Below are 21,214 nucleotides of genomic sequence, written 5' to 3' on the forward strand. Positions count from 1 at the left end.
AGTAAAGAAATATGATTACATTTTTTCAAGTGACCAATAAGAAATCAATAATTGACTTCAATTTTCCAAGTTGTCCAGCACTGGTCAGCAACATTCAACTAAAAATACAATTGATGCTGACAGGAATTCATTCAATACTTCTAGAGGTATCAAGTCATGAAGTGTAACATGTGGAGATTTTAGTCTGTGGGTGGTGCTAAATGAAGTCAGGCAATCACCAAAATTCATTAGGATTAATCCTCTGAATGTACTTAATTTCATGATAATCCATCCAAGCTGTCAATGTCATATATATGTTGAACTGTCACAGTGACAGACTTAAATTCATGTTCATCCACAATTCTCCAGCTCTTCTTCTTTTGTGGATAGAATATAAATATTAAAAAAACTGCATTGAGATGCTGGGTTTGTGTCAGATTGAAAAACTACATTTAAGATAAGATTAATTTTACCTTACAGGTTTCTCAACTTCACAACATGCTGTACTGAGAGTCTATGTTGAACATTAGACACAGTAATTGGGGTCATTTGTTCTAGTTTGGAAATAATTAACATTTTTTACAGGGTTTGTTTTTGGCCATGATTAATCTTATTTTTGAATGACCATACTATGTAATAAATACCATGATGAAAATCCTGTCTGTTTTTCATTCATTGGGTAATTTGAGAAAGACCTGAGGCTAGAAATTGTGTAATTCCTGCCATAATATCATTTTAAACACTGTATTGCAGTCACGCTTTTTCCTGAGAATGCCATACAGCTGACCTGCATCTGCATCTCAACTTAACAGTAGTTATTAATGTCATAGTAACATGCAAAATTGACCTTTGATAAGTGATGAATAAAGACCAACCAAGTTTTTTGGGGTTATCAGAACTTTATGTAGCTACACAGACATCATTGACTATTCCTACCATGTCAAAATGTGTACTGTATGTTGAAACGCACAAAAATGTTGATACACTCGTGTTATAGTGCAAAACGAGTACAGACAAAATGAAAACACATCGTCAATTTTCCAGAAATATTTTGTTAGATTTTGTGAGGATTTCCCAAATGAGTATACGTGGATACTTAACACACAAAGTTCTGCTTGTGTTCATTGTGATAAGAAAAAAAAATTCACATTGAGTTTAGGAAACACAAAACATCTACATTTTCATACTCCACAAGATGTTTCAATAAACATGGTTTATCAACAGGAATTAAAGTACTGTAGCATACATCACGATATTTACTGTTATATCACTTGAATTACGTACGAGAATTTCATATTTCAAAACAATGATAACAGGTACCTGAAAAATTGCTGATGATTAATTATCCATACCATTGTTGTCTTCATTGTTTTAACATAATGAATCATGGTCAAACATCATATATGTCTGGATATACAAAACACTGTTGAACAGCTGAATGGCAGGCAGACATTTTGGTTTTGTCTATTTTTACTTTTCACTCAGGATTACAAGAGTGAACCATCTGCATTACATAACTTTTTCTTTTCTCTGCTGTATAACGTATTTGTCATGAGACATGTTTTGTATTTACAAGGGTAACTAATATTTTTGAGCAGATAATTTAATAACTCATCAATCACAAGGGATAATTAAGTTTATCAGAACTTTCATCCCACTAAATATGATGCTTGACATTAATCTATCAATTCTAGACCGTCATTTAATAATATATATCATTTCAGTATATACAACGTATATACTTATTTAGTGGGGAAATTTACAGCTGAGTTGTAGTATTGTATTCATTAGTAATGACACACATTTACAGGTATGACGACTGTCCAGAGAACTTGTGGCTTGTTATTTAATCACAACAAAAATGTGCAAATGTAATTTATGACTGACAGATGATTTAAGCTTGATGTGTAAACTGAACAGGAGAGTTTACAGTCCATTAGGGTGCCACAGGCTTGGCTAAGTTGGCCCTGACCCTCGCTTGATCCACTGCATCCAACATGTTCTTGCTGTCCATAGCGAGATTGTGAGCTGCCGCCAGCATCTGTTTCTTGCACTCCTCCTTCAGAGAGGTAATGGCATTCTGCTGGGCCAGCCGCATTTTGCTGATCAGCTCCGCCATGTCGTTGTTCAGGAGCTTCTGGGTGCCCTCGATCTGTGGGGACGGTAACCAAAGAATGGGTCGCTTTTTAAAATTCATGTTCTAATCTTACATCAACTTATATAGACATAAGTAATGTCTTTGTGAAAGTTATAAATGTCCAGTTATATAGTATGTAGTATAGTATGTTGATTCCACTCTGCAATATAAACTTTTACATTACACTGTCAGTTGTTCATGTTATTTTGTCCATATGTACAAACATTCTGCCTTCTCCATGTTTGCATATCAACTAGTGTTGATTACTGTAAGCATTACATTTAAAATGACTTTGTACTCCACATTGATGAAATGATTAATAAGGCTTTGTAGAAACAGCTCTAATATGCAAACTATTTATTTTGGGCGTCTTCAGCCAGAAAAGCAAACATGAAATGAATGAATCACTCTTACATAGTTTTTATTTTTATCCTTTTTCTTATTTTTTATTTTACATCTTATTTATTTGTTTATTTCCTACTTTTTATCTGTTTATCTGTGCTTACTTCTTGTGCTGCGGCAACACCCGAATTTCCCCCCTTAGGACCAATAAAGGCTTATCTTATCATAATGTAACTTTGTAACTGTAACTTTTTGTTTCCCTGACAAACAGAGGGACCAGCATGGGGGGGAAAAAATCAATAAAGAAAAGAAGCAAGAGGATGAGATGACAGAGCAAACAAGCTGCAAACAATATACTGTACCTCAGTCCTGACAGACTCGTGTAGAGTGGGCAGTATGTCATCCACACTGCGAATCAGATCTCTTAAGGCCATCCCTACAGACTGTGAGCAGAAATCAATGCAAAGATTAATTAGTTTTATAACTCAGGAAGTTTGTCTTCGATTGCAATTCATACACCTTAAATATTGCTGTTAAATCAGTGAAAAAAACTGTAAAATTAAAGTGAAAAACAGAAAATTTGTTTCTCAATGTACCTTGACAATGCTAATATATTGTTCTGGCTGCAGTTCAGTGATGTCATTCTTGAGTTGGACAACCACTTTGACTAGATCCATAACGAACTGATAGACTTTGTCATCAGATCGGTCCAGCTCGGCTGTGGGCGCAGGCTTCGAAAGAGAGAATAATGTGTTAAAATCCTCATCTTCATCACACAAAGGATTGGTGGACAATATTTTATATGAACTGTGACATCAATGCCCTTTTAAATTAAGGGGTCACTTTACTTTTTTGGGATGATTAAGTCCTTTTTATCTAAAACTCAAATCTAGTAAAATTTAACAGTCTTGTCAATTGATATAATTACCTGTGCTGTGAGCCGCGGGGGCTTCTCTGGCGGTGCTGCAGGGCAGAAAGATGAACAATGTAAGAGACACAGAGAAGGAGAGAGAAAAAAGGGGAGGGTTGCAAGAGAGAAATAACAGTATTCGGAATCACTCTGAATAAAATGAGGTTTTGTGAATTTTCTTTGAGCACTTACCATGTTCAGCGCCAGCTTCAGGGGACTAAAAAGAATAGACAAAGATAAACCTCATGAGAACCAGAAAATAAACCCGTCACTGTCAAGATATTCAGCAGCTCACATGCTCCGTCAACAGTAATCCACAAAGGTACAGAGCTAATTTCTGTTCCGCAACAATTACTCTATTCATTATGACTTAATCTTGTTAATTATTTTTCAGTGTATCCACTTTTCAATAAATTTACTTCTTTTGTTGGTTTTGTACATTTGTGACACAATGTATGAAGTTTTGCAAGTAATTGCTGGTTTTATGTGACCAGAGTGAAGGTTGCATTGTTATGTTTGCAATAAAGTTAAGTGCATTGGACCATATATTTATTATCACTGGAGAAGAAAGAAAAAAGATAATTTAATATGCCCTTTTGTGATATTTTAGAGTTTTGGAGGGTAAATTATTTAAGTCTGTCTTAAAACAACAGCCAGGTGCCCACATGAATATTATGTGTTTTTCTTGATGTAAACATTCCTCCTGTTCATAATGACCATTAGAGGATCCCTTAATAATGCACTTACAATGTAAGTGACAGGGGCCAAAATCCAGGAGCCTCCTTCTGTGCAAAAACTTATTAAAAAATTATCTAAAGCTAATATGAAGCTTCTGCCATCCAAATTAGTTCATCAAGTAGATATCATTTTATGCATTTTTGCATAAAATGACTGTGTGGACACACTGTGGATTTTGGCCCCCATCACTTACATTGTAAATGCATTTTAAGAGGATCTTTTAATAGCGAGTATGAACAGGAGGGACGATTACAGCAAGGAAAAGTTCTTCCAGTGTTCACATGGGCACCTGACTATTGTTTTAAGACTGACTTAAAAAATGTGAACCTATCCTTTAAGGCGAGGGCAGTAGCCACTTGTCATCACTGTACGTTTTATTTGGTTTGATATTTCAGTGAAATAATCAAGCTCACTGAAAATATTGTGTAGACTACTACATGTTGTGAAATCATGCAGACTATATTTTGTCATTTGTCCAATAGGAATAAGAAAAATATGTCATCAAACAAACTGGGCTAAGAAATGTGAGGTACACTGCCAAAACTATGTGGCAACAGTGTTCACGTGTTTTATAGTCCATTCTTCCTTTAATCTGACTCTGAAATCACAGTATGTGAAAGTGGACACCTACCACTGGGCCGGCGGTGTCCTCTGGTCCCATGGGGTCCTGCAAAAGAACAGGCAGGTTCATTTTATAGAATATGGACATGGATCCCCCCTTTGGAACTGTTATCAGGGGGACATTCAAATTAAGACTAGCGGGGCGTCGAGAGTGAACGAGTGGGTTGACACCGTTTAACGATGCCTTGTTCCACGTAGCCGCCAGGGCTACATTGAATTTGGAAGAAGGGGGACACAGAGACAGAGAGAGTGGGTTGACAAAAGTTAATGATGCTCTCTTTCCCACCAGGAGTTTCTCCTCCTTCTGCAGCCACTTTTTATCCTCCATCATCTGCTCTTTCTGCTGGCGGAGAGTGTCCTGCATGTTCTGTCTCTCCATCTGCCACAGCCGCTGGGCGGCCTCCTTGCTGTTTGGTTCCACTCGGAAGAACTCGCCCTCCTAGAAGAGTATCGAGGAACACAAACTTTTTTTTCCTTCTCTTACTGCATGAAAAAAACTTTAGTATAACATATTTATGAAACTGTGACTTTGTATGTAGACAAACTGACAGATATACATACAGAAGCTTAAACCTTTATGCTAAGTTTCTTACCCCCATACTGCGACGTCGAGGGGACTTAACCGGCAACGCGAGAGTGTTCATGGAGTCGACAGGAGACTGATATTCAGATGGACTGGCCAGGTCAGGTGAGCTGGCACACAAAGCCTCATTCAGCTGTACAGATACAGACACACACATGAACACAATTTACGTACAGTTATTTCTGAACAGAATCCTGCTAACCCGCATCTTTAGAAATTGCGTGCACACTGTACCTGAATGTGCAGACCAATACTGAGCGTGTTCCCAAACCGCCCTGGTTTCATTCTTGAAGGCTACAATAAAGGTGAAAATATTAAAATAATGTATAAAAAAGTATGTGCAAGTACATGCATAAGATTTTACTAGTGTGCTTTTTTGTTAGATGCGACAGTTGTAGTTGACAAAAACGTGTACCTTGGGAGGAGGCTCATTGAGGTTGAACTTTGTGTCAAAAAACTTTGTGGAGCGCGCTCGGTCCCTCTCTCTCTCCATTTCCTGCTCCTTCTCCATCTTGTGGACATCACTGACAGATTTCAGACAACACATTAGATCATGTTTTAGTAAGAGAAGTACAAAATCACAGCTTATGAGCTGTGTAGGTCATTAGCTACTGCAAAAGTAGTTTGACATTCTTGGAAACACATTTATTCACTTTTTTTATTCTGGTGGCAAGTTGGAGACGATTGATACCTCTGTTATATCTCACTTATTTCAGACACAAGAGTGGTATCACATTTCACTCTCGGCAAGAAAACAAATACGTGCATTTCCCAAAATAATGAACTACTCCTTTAAGAATTACATTAAATAAGTTTTTGCATCTTTAAAGAGGCTTCTAGGCAATAAAACAGCGTAACCGACACTGTGAAGCCTTTGTCCTTCTTGTTTATTCTTGGCAATTCAAATTAGAAAAAACATTAACTTATGAGAAAAACAACTAACATTTATTTATGTGAACTGTAGTGCTTTATTTTGCTATAAACACAACCTGAGAGGAAAATCATTACAGAAAGGTCATAACAAGATCTAACTTGTAAATGTGTTCTGATTTCATCATCCCAACAGGCTTACAACGTTAAAAGAGCCTGTAAGAGGAAAGAAATACCTGATCTTGACCACCAGCTCAGTGAAGGTGGGTCTCTCTCTGTGGTCGTAGGACCAGCAGCGGGTCATGAGTGAGTAGAAGGCAGGAGGGCAGTCGTCTGGCTTGGGCAGCCTGATTCCCTGCTCCAGTTGGGTGATCACATCTCTGTTCTCCAGCCAGAAAAACGGCTGCTGCCCACGACTCATTATCTCCCACACACACACAGCTATGGTGCAATGCAAACATATTTAAACTTTAGGAGAAGCCACAAAGCAGAAGCACGAAGATCTGTGTGGTCAAGACAAGTGACACCACATACAAACTGGCTTTTCTGCATAACTACTTAATTAAGACATACTTCAGCCATGATGTCAATGTTATTCTAATATCAGTTCAACCAATGCTTCTCATGTTATAAAATCGTGAATTGGAAAAACTGCTTGTTAATGATTAACTTGTCACTTGCCTGTTGCTGGCTGTGAGTAAGTGAGTTTCCACATCTTGTGTCCCACACCCCTGATATGCTAATATACACAAACTCACCAAACATCCAGACATCACTGGCAGAGGTGAAACGTCTGAAGTTGATGGACTCTGGAGCCATCCACTTGATTGGTAATCGGGTAACAGACGCTGCAATAAAATGGGAGTGGTCAGTATTTGGCGATGCTCAACATTTGTTTACGTAAGGAGTATAAGGAGGTACATTTTCCAAATGGGGCAACTATGTTGCTTTATGTTCCCTCTTCCTTTTCTATATTTAGTATGTTTTGTGTCTCTTCTCCTTTTTATGGACCGCATTTAAGGAAACACTTTTGAACTAAGTTTCATTCTTCAGCTTCCTGTGGGGAGGGGGGGTCAAAGCTTGAAATTTTACATTAACAAATAGATTTGTGGGCAAAAATAATGACATGAATTAATCGTAAAAATGTTCAAATTATGTAAATAGAATTCCCTTCAAATTATGTTTTAATCTATCTGGGAATATTTATTTTTCATATATGATTCAGTTTAAGTGGATAAAATGTGATTTATCACAATGTAGGCATTTAGATGACTGAAAAAAGTGCAAGAATCAAATCAGCTTTTGTTTTTAGTTACCTTTGTAGTATTCTTCATCCTCTATGTATCTGGACAGACCAAAGTCTCCAAGCTTCACACATTCTGGACTGGCGACTAACACATTACGAACCGCGATGTCTCTGACAAAACATAAGACAGAAAGAAAATGTTTATGTAGGTAGAGATGTGAGTAAGACATGACAATTGATGAGAAACCTAATGTACATATTATTACTTAACTGATAACATGACAAAGTCTTTTATGGGCAAATTAAAATGTCTCAAATGGTCTTTAGTCCCTGCTGACTGACTCGAATTTACCCGTTGATTACTGTGGTGCTGCAGAGATTGCGGCATTAAATAATACAAAAGGAATGTTGACATTTTTCACGCAGGCAAAAACTAATTTCCTTTGTCTGTGTTTTCTCGTCACAGGAGATTGGATCCACGAGTGGCTGCTTCGCTGCCTGAAACCTGTTGATAACATTCTGCAAAGACGACTGAGTGGAACACGCCCTTCTGTTATCTCTCATCAGCTTCCTCTAATGTCACATCTTTGTATGAATATAAAATTTAAATAAAAAGTTTTCTATTGTCACTACCTCACATGGCAAAAGCTTCACTTTACATTCATTTGTTTTAAGCTGGTTCCACATCTCTGATTTCTCAAATGTATATCTCAAATTTTGATTTATTCTACCTACATCTACTGACAGGACTATTCAGCTGCTTTGTCAAGTTATTTAAAGAACATAGTGTAACTCAGTATCTTTTTCCCAAAAAGTCAATTACTCCTGTCTAAAAAAATATGAAAATTTCTGCAGATACAAGCTACTGTACATATGTCATCACTCCATATAAAAAGCAGTAGTTAGTGTGTCAACTTCCTATGGAAAGTTTTGTTACACTCTGAATATGAAGTCTTGTTTCTCTACATAACATTTTATGGAACTTACAGACAATCTACTTAAGTTTTGTGACAATTTTTCATATGATTTGTCATTTGTCTGCTGCAAAATTATAAGCTAAAGATGGAATATTCACATATATGTAGCCTAGTAGTCTTTGATAAACACTTCAATGTTACATTAAATATGGCTCTGTTCATTTACAGGAGAACAAAAATATGAAGAAGCACCTTTCTATATTTATCAGTTGATCATTACCATTTGTCCACTATATGCTTAAAAAAAAGACATTTTGACTTACAGTGTGTTCTGCTTTAGCAATTTTCACTGTGATGAGAACAGCATACTGTACAACAACCCCCTGAATAAAACACACAAAACAGAAGGAGACGTTCACCTGTGTACCATGTTGACCCCTTCGAGGTAGACTAGGGCTTTGCAGATCTGCAGGCTGAACAGCACCAGAGTTGTATTTGTCAGCTTGTTCTGGTTCTGAACTAGGTAGGTCCCGAGCTGCAAAAATGTCAAAATGTCAGTTAGATTTGACCTTTTCTACATCTGCACTGACACTTTTTCTTTCTCCCCTGCTGAGATGCAACAACTTCAGACATTCCTTTTTGAGTCAAACCTGTTGAAGAGAGTAATTTCCTCTCAAACAACAAACAGTTCAACTGGACTTTAAAAAAAAAAAAAACGTGATTGTTACTCACCTCTCCATACTCATAAAGCTCCATGACAATCCACACAGGATCCTCCTCTATGATTCCAATGAGTTTGACAATATGAGGATGGTCCAGGTTCTTCATAATTACTAGCAAAGACACAAAGTTCACAAATGATCAATTTTAATTTTATTTCTGTCATTTAATCATTTTCTACACATACTTCCTGCTTAATAGTACCTGCTTCACTCATGAACTTCTCCATCACATCAGGTGAATAGTCTTTGCACGTCTTCACAGCCACGTTAACCCTGTTTCCATTCTGTCGACAAACAAAAAGAAACTGTGATGCTAATGGAGAACATGTATGCTCCAAAGTGAATATTGTATTTAAAAAGTGAAATACAAGACAACATTTTATGGTCTATGATTTCATATTTGAGTCAGAAATCGTGACCCTTGTTTTATTGCCTTATAGTGAACCTTTTTTTTACTGGTATTACTGATATATTCCTCAACCAAAAGATATACTTACTTCTTTTTTGTAAACTCCATCGTAGACCTCCCCAAAAAACCCTTCACCGAGGATTCGTCCGAGAACGATGTCTTCTCGTTCAATCCCATATTTCACAACTGCATGACAAGATTTGTTAAATAAAATATGTCAAAGCTCAAAAGCAAGTTCTTACTGTTTTTATTCTGCAAAACACATAAATACAAACTTCCAACAAACCTGATTTGGGCCTTTCATCGAGAATCTCACAGTAGATATCTGACCCTAAAAATACAAAAGAAAGAGTTATTTTTTTCTTGATCATAACCCCATCACCTCCCATCAATGTGTTTTCTTTGTTGAGATAATGCCATAAAGATTTGACTGTTAAAATTTGAAATGAAGTAATGCAGTGTATTGTACAATAGAGGTTGTGGAAACAATGAAAACTGTCACTCACCCATACTGTTTCTGACGGAGCCAGTGTCTCTGCTGCTCCAGAGAAGAGACAGAATGAGAGAAAGCCTTGGTTATAAATTATCAAGTTATAGCTCCTCAGAGCTCTGACAGAATGATTCAATAAAACAGCCTCTCTCATCAATAACTCAAACTTTTCATTTCATATTACAACCAGAGGGAATGAGCACAGCTTGGAGTCCAGCAGCTACACCACAAGTGAAAAAAATTGACAAAGAGCCAAAATTCACTCACTCTGTAGGAATCTCAGGGAGGGAACATCGTGCATTGGCATCTAGGAGATATTGGTAATGAGAATTACAATTATGTTTGTTTGAATAATACATTTTAAAGACTTCAATAAAGCCATAAAGGCATCCAGCCGTCTTTATAATCTCTTTTAATCTTTAAACACCACCACTGTGATTCATACACACCTCTGTTTGCTCTGTAGATAACAGAATCATCTGTGTTATTTTCTAACCGGCAGTACCCATCAATAAGGTCCATCATGTTCTCTGCCATAGGGACCGTGGACACATTGACCGACAGACGCTAGCAGAGAGAGGACACAGAGGAGTGACACTGTAGGCTGCCGTACTGGGTCAAAGTTCCTGTGCAAACGTTCTCTATAGTAAATGTATTTACTGTATTTGGCTATTGTGATTCTTAGCAGTGTTACTGTATAATAAATACTGCTGTGCTGTTGTGATACTCACTTGTCTGACCCCCTCTACCTCGAGGTTTATGAGAGCCTTGCCATCGCTCTGAGATAAGCATTGTATTTTCTTGATCTGCTTGAAGTCGGCTAGAAACACAGGCTGAAAAACAAGAAAGAGGAATGCTGTAACTGAAATTATGATGGACTGATTACATTTGCAACATTGCGTTAGGTACATAATTATGTAGCCTAGAGTCAACTGAAGGATGCTACCAAGGTAGAGCAATGTGATCCAGTTCTTGTCAGAATTAATTTATCCCATCAAACTTTCAGAATACAGCTAATAGATTCAGAAATTATAGGAAAACTTTTAAGGTATTGTTTGAGATTTTCGGAAATACACTAAGTCCCTTCTTTATGTGGGTGGCTAAATATGATGCCACAGCCAGCAGCTGCTTAGCTTAGCTTAACATAAAGACTGAAAACAGGGAAACAGCCTGGCTTTTTCCAAAGGGAACAAAATCAACCTACCAGTACATCTAAAACTCACTAATCAACACATTTTGTGTTGTGTGTTTAATTCATACAAAAACTGGAACTGTGAGAACATCGAGTTGTGGTTTTATGGAGGGTTACGTGCAGTGCTATTTCTTGGCCAGAAGCAGTTGCCATGCAACAATTACTTTGAGTTGCAAACCTGGATTATGTTCACAGGCAATGTTTTTCGTAATGAATGAAGTGTTATATTTGTATACCATAATAAAGGGAAGTGGTTAGGGTGGACTGTGTTGCAGGAAACCAGTGAGACTTCAAAAAGTCACTATTGACTATTGAGCCTTGAGGTGCTGGTAAGTGGATTTTGTTACCTTTGAACACAGCTAGGTTAGCTGTTGTCCCTGTTTTCAGTCTTTAACTGGCTGCTAGCAGTAGCTTCATGTTTACAGTTACATGTTTACATGTTTACATACTAATACTAACTCTCTGCAAGGAGGAAAATTAGTGTATTTCCAAAAAATAACAAAAATCCTGGAACTAGGCTAGATATATTATTTATACACAACAAAATATACTGTTTGAAGAGAGCTCAAAGCTCTATCAGGAAATACCCAAATCTCTACCATGCTTACCGCTGAATTCTTCTGTGTGCGTTGGCGAATGCCTCTCCCACCGATGACCAGCTCCACCGACAGACTCCAACCTTGCTGTTAATACATGAAAGTGGTTTAATGTTTGTAATATTTAAAAAAAAAGTTTGGAGCTCCTAAAAAGAGACCTTTCCTTCCTCAGTATCATGCTGAATATAATGTTGCTACTCACCACCAGTTCACATGGAAAGACCTCTTCATCATAACTGACGAACTCCTTGAGGGTCTCAAAGAACTTGACCATACAGTCGTCCTCCTTGAGCGTAGCGTACTGTTGAAATGTTTGCTGGATCAACTTCCGTAGCTGCTTGGACTGGATCAAAACAGGGATATTTGAAATTGTTTTATATGCACCTCCTGATGAAGATTTCATCTAAGGAAACTAAATCTGGGCATACAGATTTGGGGATTGGAAGCACGCATAAAGCCAATAATAAGAATTACACTCAAGGTTAAGAAAGTTTACCTTCATGCTGTTAATCAGCTGCACAGGGAAGAAAAGCTCCAGGCCCACCTCTTTTCTTCATTTGTACAGCAAAATTCAGCAAAAAAAGTTGGGATTAAAGACATGACTCATCAACTTTAAAGTGAACCAGGAAAACAGCATCGCCTTTAGCTTGACTAATAGATATATCTTACATTATCAAACAGGTTTTTGAAAAGGTTTGATAAGCTTTAGATCATCGAAATCCATACAAGGTCATTTATCCTTCGAGTAAAAATTAAATCATCAAAATCACTCATTTTAGTTACAAGGTTAAGAGAATAAACACTTACTCTAGCAGCTCAAAGTTAGACTTCTTCTCTAGACCCTTTGCATTCATGTCTTTATAGAACCTCCTGTAAAATGTAAAAAGAAAACATGTGAGTAACTAATAAGTCCTATGCACTCAAATCCTAAACACTAAGTACATTTATGACCTACTACTACATGCTGATAATCTGGAAATCCTCTTTTATGCATTTTTATAAATTCACAGCACTACGGTACATTAACAAAATACCGTCAGTTCAACCGATTCAGTCTCCTCACTCATACAGTATCATTGCACTCTTAAACAAATGAAAATGAACTGTTTAATCAGCGAGAGAGAAAGAATGCAGAGGGGAACACAGTGACTCACCTGATCTCCAAGCAACCAAGCTGCAGGGCCATCCCATCACTGACCTTACTGGCATGATACTGCATGTAATCACTGCGCACCTGTCATAAAACATGAACCAGATGTATCAATATAATACTAGACAATTACACTGTACTGTAAAAATCCTGTGGGGCTCTTGTGCTCAGGGTTAAAATGGAGGAGGTGTTGTTTCCCAGCCTGACAGTCTGGAGTTGGTTTGTGAAAAATTCCACAACCCAATTGCAAAAGTTTTAATACGCAGAGAAAGGAGTTTGGTGGTCAAATTGGTGCGGGTCTGACATAGGTTTCCATCCACTCCAGGTGGATTAAGGTGATGTGAAGCTTAATTCTATACCAGCTAAAGAGATATAATGTTATAATAACATATAAAAGTTAAAATACAGTGTAGCTTGTTACCTGTTGGTAGAAATACATCAACGTAGATCTGTCATTTTTGAATTTCTCCAGGAAGTCTACAGGAACGTATCTGATACGAAGGTCATACCTGTATTCCAAAGGAAAACCACACCAGTTTATCAAATCTCTTTCTTAATATATAGCTAATACTGTTGCTGTATCTAAACAGATAATATTCAAAAATATAAATAAAATCAGTGACAAACGTCTTAGTATCTGTAACATCTGTACCTCCACTCAGCTTCCACATGGTGGCTCTCGTAGCGTTGCTCTACCTCTCCGACAGTCAGATCTGGATGGAGCCAGTGAAGCTCTTCTGACTTCAGGTGTTTCAGCATGAGACCGTAGCATCCTGAGTGTTCGATATTTGGCCCCAGTCGACCGCTGATCAGAATTGAACGAATGATTGCCTGAAGGGGACAGAACAAGCTGTTTTACTTTTTTTTTAATGCCATCCTGAAGTTTAAGTCATCCTTGCCAAATATTTTACTTTGTGGTTGATACTCTCTTCATTTAAGGGCTAATAAAATTGATTGACAGGAAGCATTACTAACATTTTAAACTTGTTAGTGTACACAGAAAGAGAGAATAAAATTATTTATGCGCTGATTCAGGAACTTTTTTTTGTGTCTTAAGAAGGCCAAAAGAAACATCTTCTTTGGCTCTGGTACAAAAAAAAACAGACAAAGAAACCACATGCCTCAACTTTAACAGATTTGTTATATTAACTATCTAAGATAAAGTAAGGTCTGACATGTTAACTCCCTTTCCCATACTTTTTAGATTACTCTCACCCTAATTTGCCATGAGCTGTCACATTTGACCAGCTTGAAGTTCTTGCCCAGGTTATTGTTGGTGCAGAAGCACACTTTGAGGATCTTGGTGGGTCCTCTGTCCTCAGTGAAGAGCGCTTCGGTGTCGGGCTCGGTGCTACTGTTTCTTGGACTGGGCACCTTCCAGGACAAGGTGTCACCGGACATCACCTCATACATTCTCAAGGTTGGGTCGGCACTGTCATATCCACATTATCCTTCGGAGAGAAAAGAGGAAAAAGTTTTGAATTAAGATATAAAATGAAAAGTGACTCTTGTGGGATCCATGTCTCGGTCCGTAAGTGGGTGCAATCTGCAACCCCGAAGCTATTTTATATGATAAGGTACTGGTTTTCAAAGGTTATGGTCCAAGGTCGTAAAGGTTTTATTGTATGGAAAGTTTACTGTGTCAATAGCAGAAGAGTACAAACTGTTCTGCGACTTGCTTCATCATAGTACTACTCACATGCTACCCTTCACATTCAGGCTGTGATCTTATGCCATGTGGCGACTATGACTCACATCATTTCATTCTGAGATCCACTGATAACATTCCTCTCTGACCATAATTTCAAGTGAGGGCCTGTACGATGATGATGCAAAATTGGGTCAGTATAGAAACTTGCATAATCTATTTCAACAGTTAAAACTCCTTTATATCTCGTCTTTTTTAATATAAGGATTGAGATTTCAAAATATAACTGCCTAAAATGTAAAGTGGAACAAGTACCTGTCTACAAACAGGATGAGAGGGACAACAAAATGTTATAAAGTGATACAGCAATACCCATATCTATCCAAACCACAGATGACTAATCTACACATACTTCTTAGCTCTGGGCTGTTATGCAACCTGTGTTGATTTGTTCTACATGCAAGAATGAGGTTAAAAAACTCAAAATGTAGCAAGGAAGCAGCTCTTCTGTCCTTCTTAAAGGAATAATCCAAGATTATATTAAATACTCTTATTCACTTAATTGCAGAGATGAGATCAATAACACTCTCATGCCTGTCAGCTCAATAAAGCTACAACCAGCAGTTGGTTTGCTTATCTTATCTTAGTATAAAGACTAGAAACCGAGGATGAAACAGCTGGCTTCTTTGAAGTTGGCTAGAAACACAGACTGAGGCACAATAAAGAGGAATGCAACGACTGAAATTATGACGGACTGATTACATTACATTTGCAAAACTGTGGTAGTTACATAATGATGTAGAATCAGCTGAAGGATGCTAACAGAAAAGTGATGTGATCCAGTTTAGTCTGGATCCGGCGCAACCTTCTGAAGCTAAAAAATGAAGCCAACACCCAAGTGCCAAAAACTGCAGTTCCTTGAATGGCCACTTGAGGCTGGCTCCAAAAGCAAATCAATCCCTATAAAGCCCCATGTTGAAATGCCCAACTTTAGAGCAGAAATTAACATGTTTACAGCCTGGTACAAAAAACGGTTTTGGTCTCTATAGCTAATGTCCCTGTTCATGACAACTGAACAGGAGGTGCATTTTTATACAACTCACCTGTTTAAATTTTATGAAGGCTTAAAGTTATGCATAATTATGGGCATGGCCACTTTGAGTGATAAGTGAGTGCCGTCACAGGCAAGTCGCTACCATAGCAACAGAGTTGATTAGGTAATGTAACCATGGCATAACCCCAGATTCACAGAGTATAGGTGTAGCCGTAGCTGTTGCTATTTCAGTGTGTTTTCAGTTCATGAAAGTTAATTGTAACATTTTAGCCGCCTAAAAAAAGTCTGGTTCAGCATTGAGTTGTACTAAAAGACCCTCCAAGGAGTTGGATGCTCCGTTTTTTTCCGTTAAGTACATTTTGTTTTAATGGTTTTAAGCCTGATTTTTGTTTGCAAAAATGAGCATTAGCATTATCACAGTTAACCACAGACTGTAAATGCATCATGCTAACCAAGCTGCAGCTAGCAGCTAGCGTTAGGGTCAGCTCCACCCTCTCGTCCAAATACGGTCACTTCTAGCTCCAAAAATCCAAGATGGCAACAGTCAAAATGCAGACGATGCAAACATAAGGCTTCAAAACAGAAGTCCACAAATCAATGGGTGATGTCTCGGTGGCTACATCCATTATTTTTTACAGTTTATGGTCTGGACATGATGTGCTGTGACAGAAAAATCTTGCCAGAATTCATTTATCCCACAAAACTCTCAAAATAGAGCTAATATTTTTAGAAGTTGTAGGATAATTTTAAATTTATTGTTTGTTACTTATTGTTTTATTTTAGGAAATATTCTTATTCCCTTCTTCATGTTGGTGGGTAAAAATGAAGGCTGGAAACAGCTAGCCTGGCTCTGTCCAAATGTCACAAAATACTTCTACCAGCTCACTAATTTAACACATTATAGCTCATTTGTTTAATCTGTAGAAAAACCAAAGTCTAAAAATGACAATTTGTGGTTTTACAGGGGTTAATGTGTGGGACAATGTTTTAGCGTGGTGCAATGACTTCCTGGAGTCTGGCTGTTTTTACACTTTAATTTTTCTGCATATTAAACCAACAAGATATTATTTAGTGAGGTTAATGCTAGGTGCATTATATTACCTTCAGACACAGCCACGATATCAGTTTCAGTTGTCTTAAGTCTTTGTGCTAAGCTAAGCTAACCGACTGCCAACCACAGCTATATTACAGTACAGATATGAGAGTGGAATCAATCTTCTCATATAAGTCTCTGCAAGAAAGTGAATAAGCATATTTCTCAAAACATCAAGCTGTTCCTTTTGAGACATGAATAAAACCTCATATGAAATACGGTGCAGAAACAAGATATTCTGCTACAATCACATGTAGCTTTAAACAGGTTACTGTAGATTAAAAAAAAAACAAAAAAAAAAACTTCCAATTACAGCCAAATCTGCACATCCGGAAACATTCACAATCCTGCACACACTTTGATTGAACTTTCAGGTTACACCTGACATTGCGAGAGGCAGCAGCCGACCCAATTTTAAGTCTAACTCTCTGCTCTACACGTTAATAGTCTGCCATGTCAATCAAAAAAACTGGACATGTTGACTCAGCAAATAGAGTACTTTAGAGCTAAATACTTTAAAACAACCTTGACAACACACCTTGCTAAGAGGTAGAGATTTCTGCCAGTTACCCACCTCACAATTGTGTCCGTCAGAAAAGTGCCCTGATTGTCATAACCTGCTTTCTCATAAATGAAATTCCATGCTGTTAGTCCGCTGTGAGGGAGCTCCACTAAGCTATGTTAGTTTCTCTCAGGGCTTTCCGCCGCTGTTGGACAGGGTTGTGTTTTGTTAGCCTGAGGCCGTGAATTCCCCAGCAGGGCCGAGTGGGTGTGTTTGTGTGTAAGTGTGTGTGTAAAGAGAGAAAAGAGGAGAGAGGAAGAGAAAAGATGAGTGTGAAGCATGTCCGGCATGTTGCACCATCACCTGAGTGTAGGAGGCCTGAGGGAGAGGTTTAAGGAGGCAGCCGGTTAAGTTTAAGATAACTTCTAAGAAAAAAAAAACATCCATGGATTACAGTACATGGAGCTTTGGATAAACAAATACATTCCTTGGCTCATGTGGACAAAACAATGGGTAAACCACATGACAGTATAAATTATAGATCACTTCAAATGGTCAAAGCCCCTGTGCAAAAAAACACGTCTCTGATGAAAAAAAGAAGAAACCAGGAATGACAGAAATGTGAATGTGAATGGCCTATGTCATAGTAGATAGTGGTGGGTTTTTAACTTCAATATCAATCATGTAAAACAACAAGAAAGAAAGAAAAACGTTTACTCCGAATGACGAATGACACTGTGGATAGCACTAGCGGTGGCGAAGCTTTGAACATGCTTTCTCAACTGTTGAATCTATGTGACCTCTAGTCTTCGTCAGGTAACAAGTGTGTGAGACTTGATTTTTGTCTAGTTTTGATTTTTAACATGTAAACACTAAAACCCAGAACAATGGAGCATATAGACGGACTGGGTCCAGTCTAAAGCTATTAAAACAAGCAATTTGCTGGGCTTTAGGTGATTGTTATGGACATTTTTCACCATTTTATGACAACTTGTAGACCAAACGATTAATTGATTAAACAAGAAAACAACAGGCAGATAAATCGATAAAGACAATAATCATTAGTTGCAGCCCGAAATTGCATGCCTGGTCAGATTTGTTGTCTTATTAACTTATTCTTTCATCAGATATTTACAGATATAAATTATAATTTAGGTTAACATTCACAGTTTCTATGCCAGTTATTGTACAGCTGCTTGTGTTAAGATTACATTTGTGAAGTTTTGCTTACATTGTTGAGTATAAAAAGGGGTTTGTATGAAAAAAATGGTTATATTTGACAGAGTAAGGTATTGAAAATAGTTTCTCTTTTGTATGGTACTGAATGCATTGAAAATCTTGAAACAATACCCAGTCCAGTGCTCTTCTGTTTTTATCGTGTTTATTTCATTTCATCTTGTGAAAATCCACTGAATACTTTAAGAGCAGGACAGTCCTGTCAAGCAGAGCTCTCATTAAATATTAGCCTCTAACAAAATACTAAAAAAAAAAAAAAAAAGCCTCTAATTAAAACCACAGACAGCCATGAATCATTTTCTTCTGCTTGTTTGAAAAAGCGCTCTAGTATTTTTTATTTTTTTTTAGTGAACAAAAGCGACACTTTCCATGCACACAGTGTGGTTGCCTCTCTCACACGCTGTCATGCTGGCACTTGAGTTGTTATGGTAACAACTGTTCCCGAGGGAGATTTTTATCACAGAGTCCAAGGTAGGGCGAACTAACTCTTTCAACACCCAGCCAAAACAGACACCGCAGCGGGACAATAAATAGGAATGTTCATCACCCAAACATTTATCTAAATTAGGAATGTTCTCTCCAGATTACTGCTGCCATCCTTACACCTCTGAACTGTTGGGTCTTGTTGAAAAAGTAGTCCCTGACATCTACCAAGTTCATACGTAAAAACATGAATGACAGAGACTGATTCAGGGTGACAGGTTGTGACAAATGAGAATGGAATTCCACAGTAGCAGCTGCAATGAACTTCAACCAGGCTCCAGTTGATAGAACAGAAAGGCGGGGGTCATTTTGCAAAGAGAAATTATTTAATGTATAGGCATAAGTTTAGAGGGTGTTTTTGCCTGCTAATCATGAGTACTATCTTCTGCATTATTTGACTTGTTCCATTTCCATATTTTAATAAGCCTTTAAAAATGACAAATTGTTAAACTTCTTTACTTCTGGCTAAATAACATGTGGATCCTCATGTACTTTCTGCTTGGCTATTTTTCTATATTATGCAGCAAATATATTCAGTCCACTAACAAAGTTCCTTAACAGGTTCAACTTGTGGCTCTTTCTCTTTTGTCTTTATTAGTAAACTGCACTATGGTGCAATGCATTTATATGCCAGAATCTGTCAAGACACGCACTCCTGACAGTACTAATACTAATATCCATGTCATGTAGCGGTGTCATCAGGTGGTATACGTGGGTAACAGCATTAGGAAATATAGTAAAAGCAGAGGAAGTTTGTCAGACTTTTCAGTAGACTTTAAGAAATGCTACCTGCCCAAACAAAACGGCTTTTTAAATAAAAAAAATCAGACAGCATTTTGTTTTCAAAGGTAACAGAGAAAAGTCAGTGTTTCTGGGATATAGATCTGATGCTTTTATAGCGGCTGTATCAGCTGGAAATCTAGACACTATATTCCTTTGGTAGTTATTTTAAAGCTTACTTCTCTGTTAGGTGCTTGTCAACACAGGCAGGCATTCAGACAGGCCTGCTCTCTAAACAGTGTTTTGCCGAGGGTCTGCATATTGCAGCCATGACCCCAGGCACTGGAATGTGGCTGGCTGCCTCTCCACCTGCACAGACTTGCTTTGATAATGAACAAACTGCTCTCTCCTGGAGAAAATGGAAGTTACTTTTTCACCGTTGTGCCATTATAATCAATTCATTACACTGACAATACAGTCACACAAAGGCACGTTTTACAATGCCCTGCGCACAGTAAAGAACTTTTTTTAATTAAAAAAAAGAGGGGGCGGGGAGGGGATGTTTAAACCACTTAAAACAAAACCAGCCTTTCACAAAAAAATTGAGCTCATTTATAAGCAGGTAATCATTGAACTGCGGGCCTGTCTGTTTATCTAAACCCCTATAAATATGGGCCTGTTGAAGCAAGACCTGTAGTAACTTATTTGACTCACTTCTGCAGAAGCAGGAGATCCTTGCGCTGAAAATAAACATTTACATACCTGAAGTCTTACCTGATTCTGAGGGAATTCCTCCCAAGAAGGAAAGCAGAACAGAAAGTGTTATTCCCTGCGGAGAGTTCAGTCCTGACAGTTCGTGTCCGTCTGTTCGTCGAGCAGAAGGTGGCAGGTGGCCACTCCCTCACCTCAGCAATCCTGCTGTAAGGTGGGCCCACTTCCTCATTACATGAAACTCATGAACCAAGCTGAATATGGCTGTTTCCGTCTCATTTTTCTTGCAAAGTTATAAAGCTGTAATATTCTTTGTTTTGTCTCTATAGTGTCTCTTTCAAGAGTTTACTTGGTGTGTCAGAAATTATTTTGAAATGTTATGTTAAGTTTCAAAACTTTAGTTGCAAAACGACAAAAAAAAATAAACACGTGATGTAGTTCCTCTGTTGTAAATGGTGATTTTAATATATACGTTTACACACTAATTTTGTCTCCTGCCTTCGAGGAATTATAAAGCATTGAATTTGGCTGAATGTGGGTTTCTAGTTTTGATCTGTCATTCATTCCTCAGATATTTTTAATTGTATTTCAAACTTTACTGAAAACTACTGGCGTTACACTGATGTAATGACAGAGTCTGAACAGCAGAGGGAGCTGCAAGATTTTTAAAAAATCAGGATTTATGTCTTAACAGGCCTCACCTCGTTTAGCTGTTTATTACAGTGCTATAACTAATAATATATAACTAAAGAGAATGAAAAAATAATCAGTTAAATGTGCATCACAAATATTCACAACATATTTATAAAGGTTTATTCACAGAACAGAATTTTAAGCAAATTTTGTTTTTAAATCAACATATATA

The 21,214-nt window shown here is 37.6% G+C and overlaps 1 protein-coding gene across 3 annotated transcripts; it reads right to left on the reverse strand.

Moving 5' to 3' along the window:
- Positions 1 to 838: 838 nt before the first annotated feature.
- On the reverse strand, positions 839 to 20,704 carry ptk2bb (protein tyrosine kinase 2 beta, b). 3 transcript variants are annotated; one of them, XM_067572126.1, is made up of 31 exons: positions 20,401 to 20,704; positions 14,118 to 14,353; positions 13,555 to 13,733; positions 13,324 to 13,411; positions 12,907 to 12,986; positions 12,560 to 12,622; positions 12,249 to 12,303; positions 11,955 to 12,095; positions 11,765 to 11,839; positions 10,696 to 10,797; positions 10,414 to 10,531; positions 10,232 to 10,271; positions 9,981 to 10,012; positions 9,761 to 9,805; positions 9,563 to 9,660; positions 9,268 to 9,349; positions 9,076 to 9,176; positions 8,763 to 8,878; positions 7,497 to 7,597; positions 6,939 to 7,028; positions 6,417 to 6,621; positions 5,726 to 5,834; positions 5,545 to 5,604; positions 5,321 to 5,443; positions 5,014 to 5,166; positions 4,738 to 4,773; positions 3,561 to 3,585; positions 3,387 to 3,421; positions 3,055 to 3,189; positions 2,821 to 2,901; positions 839 to 2,131 (listed from the first exon to the last, which is right to left on the reverse strand). In XM_067572126.1, the coding sequence occupies exons 2-31, from the start codon at positions 14,313 to 14,315 to the stop codon at positions 1,916 to 1,918; spliced, it is 2,982 nt and encodes a 993-aa protein (XP_067428227.1). In that variant the 5' UTR covers positions 14,316 to 14,353; positions 20,401 to 20,704; the 3' UTR covers positions 839 to 1,915. The 3 variants fall into 3 exon arrangements, with proteins under 3 accessions (XP_067428227.1, XP_067428226.1, XP_067428228.1); XM_067572125.1 differs by having other exon boundaries at positions 20,413 to 20,703; XM_067572127.1 differs by lacking the exon at positions 20,401 to 20,704 and adding an exon at positions 17,272 to 17,402.
- Positions 20,705 to 21,214: the final 510 nt, after the last annotated feature.

Source organism: Thunnus thynnus, chromosome 18 (assembly GCF_963924715.1).
Source record: "Thunnus thynnus chromosome 18, fThuThy2.1, whole genome shotgun sequence".
Lineage (NCBI taxonomy): Eukaryota > Metazoa > Chordata > Actinopteri > Scombriformes > Scombridae > Thunnus > Thunnus thynnus.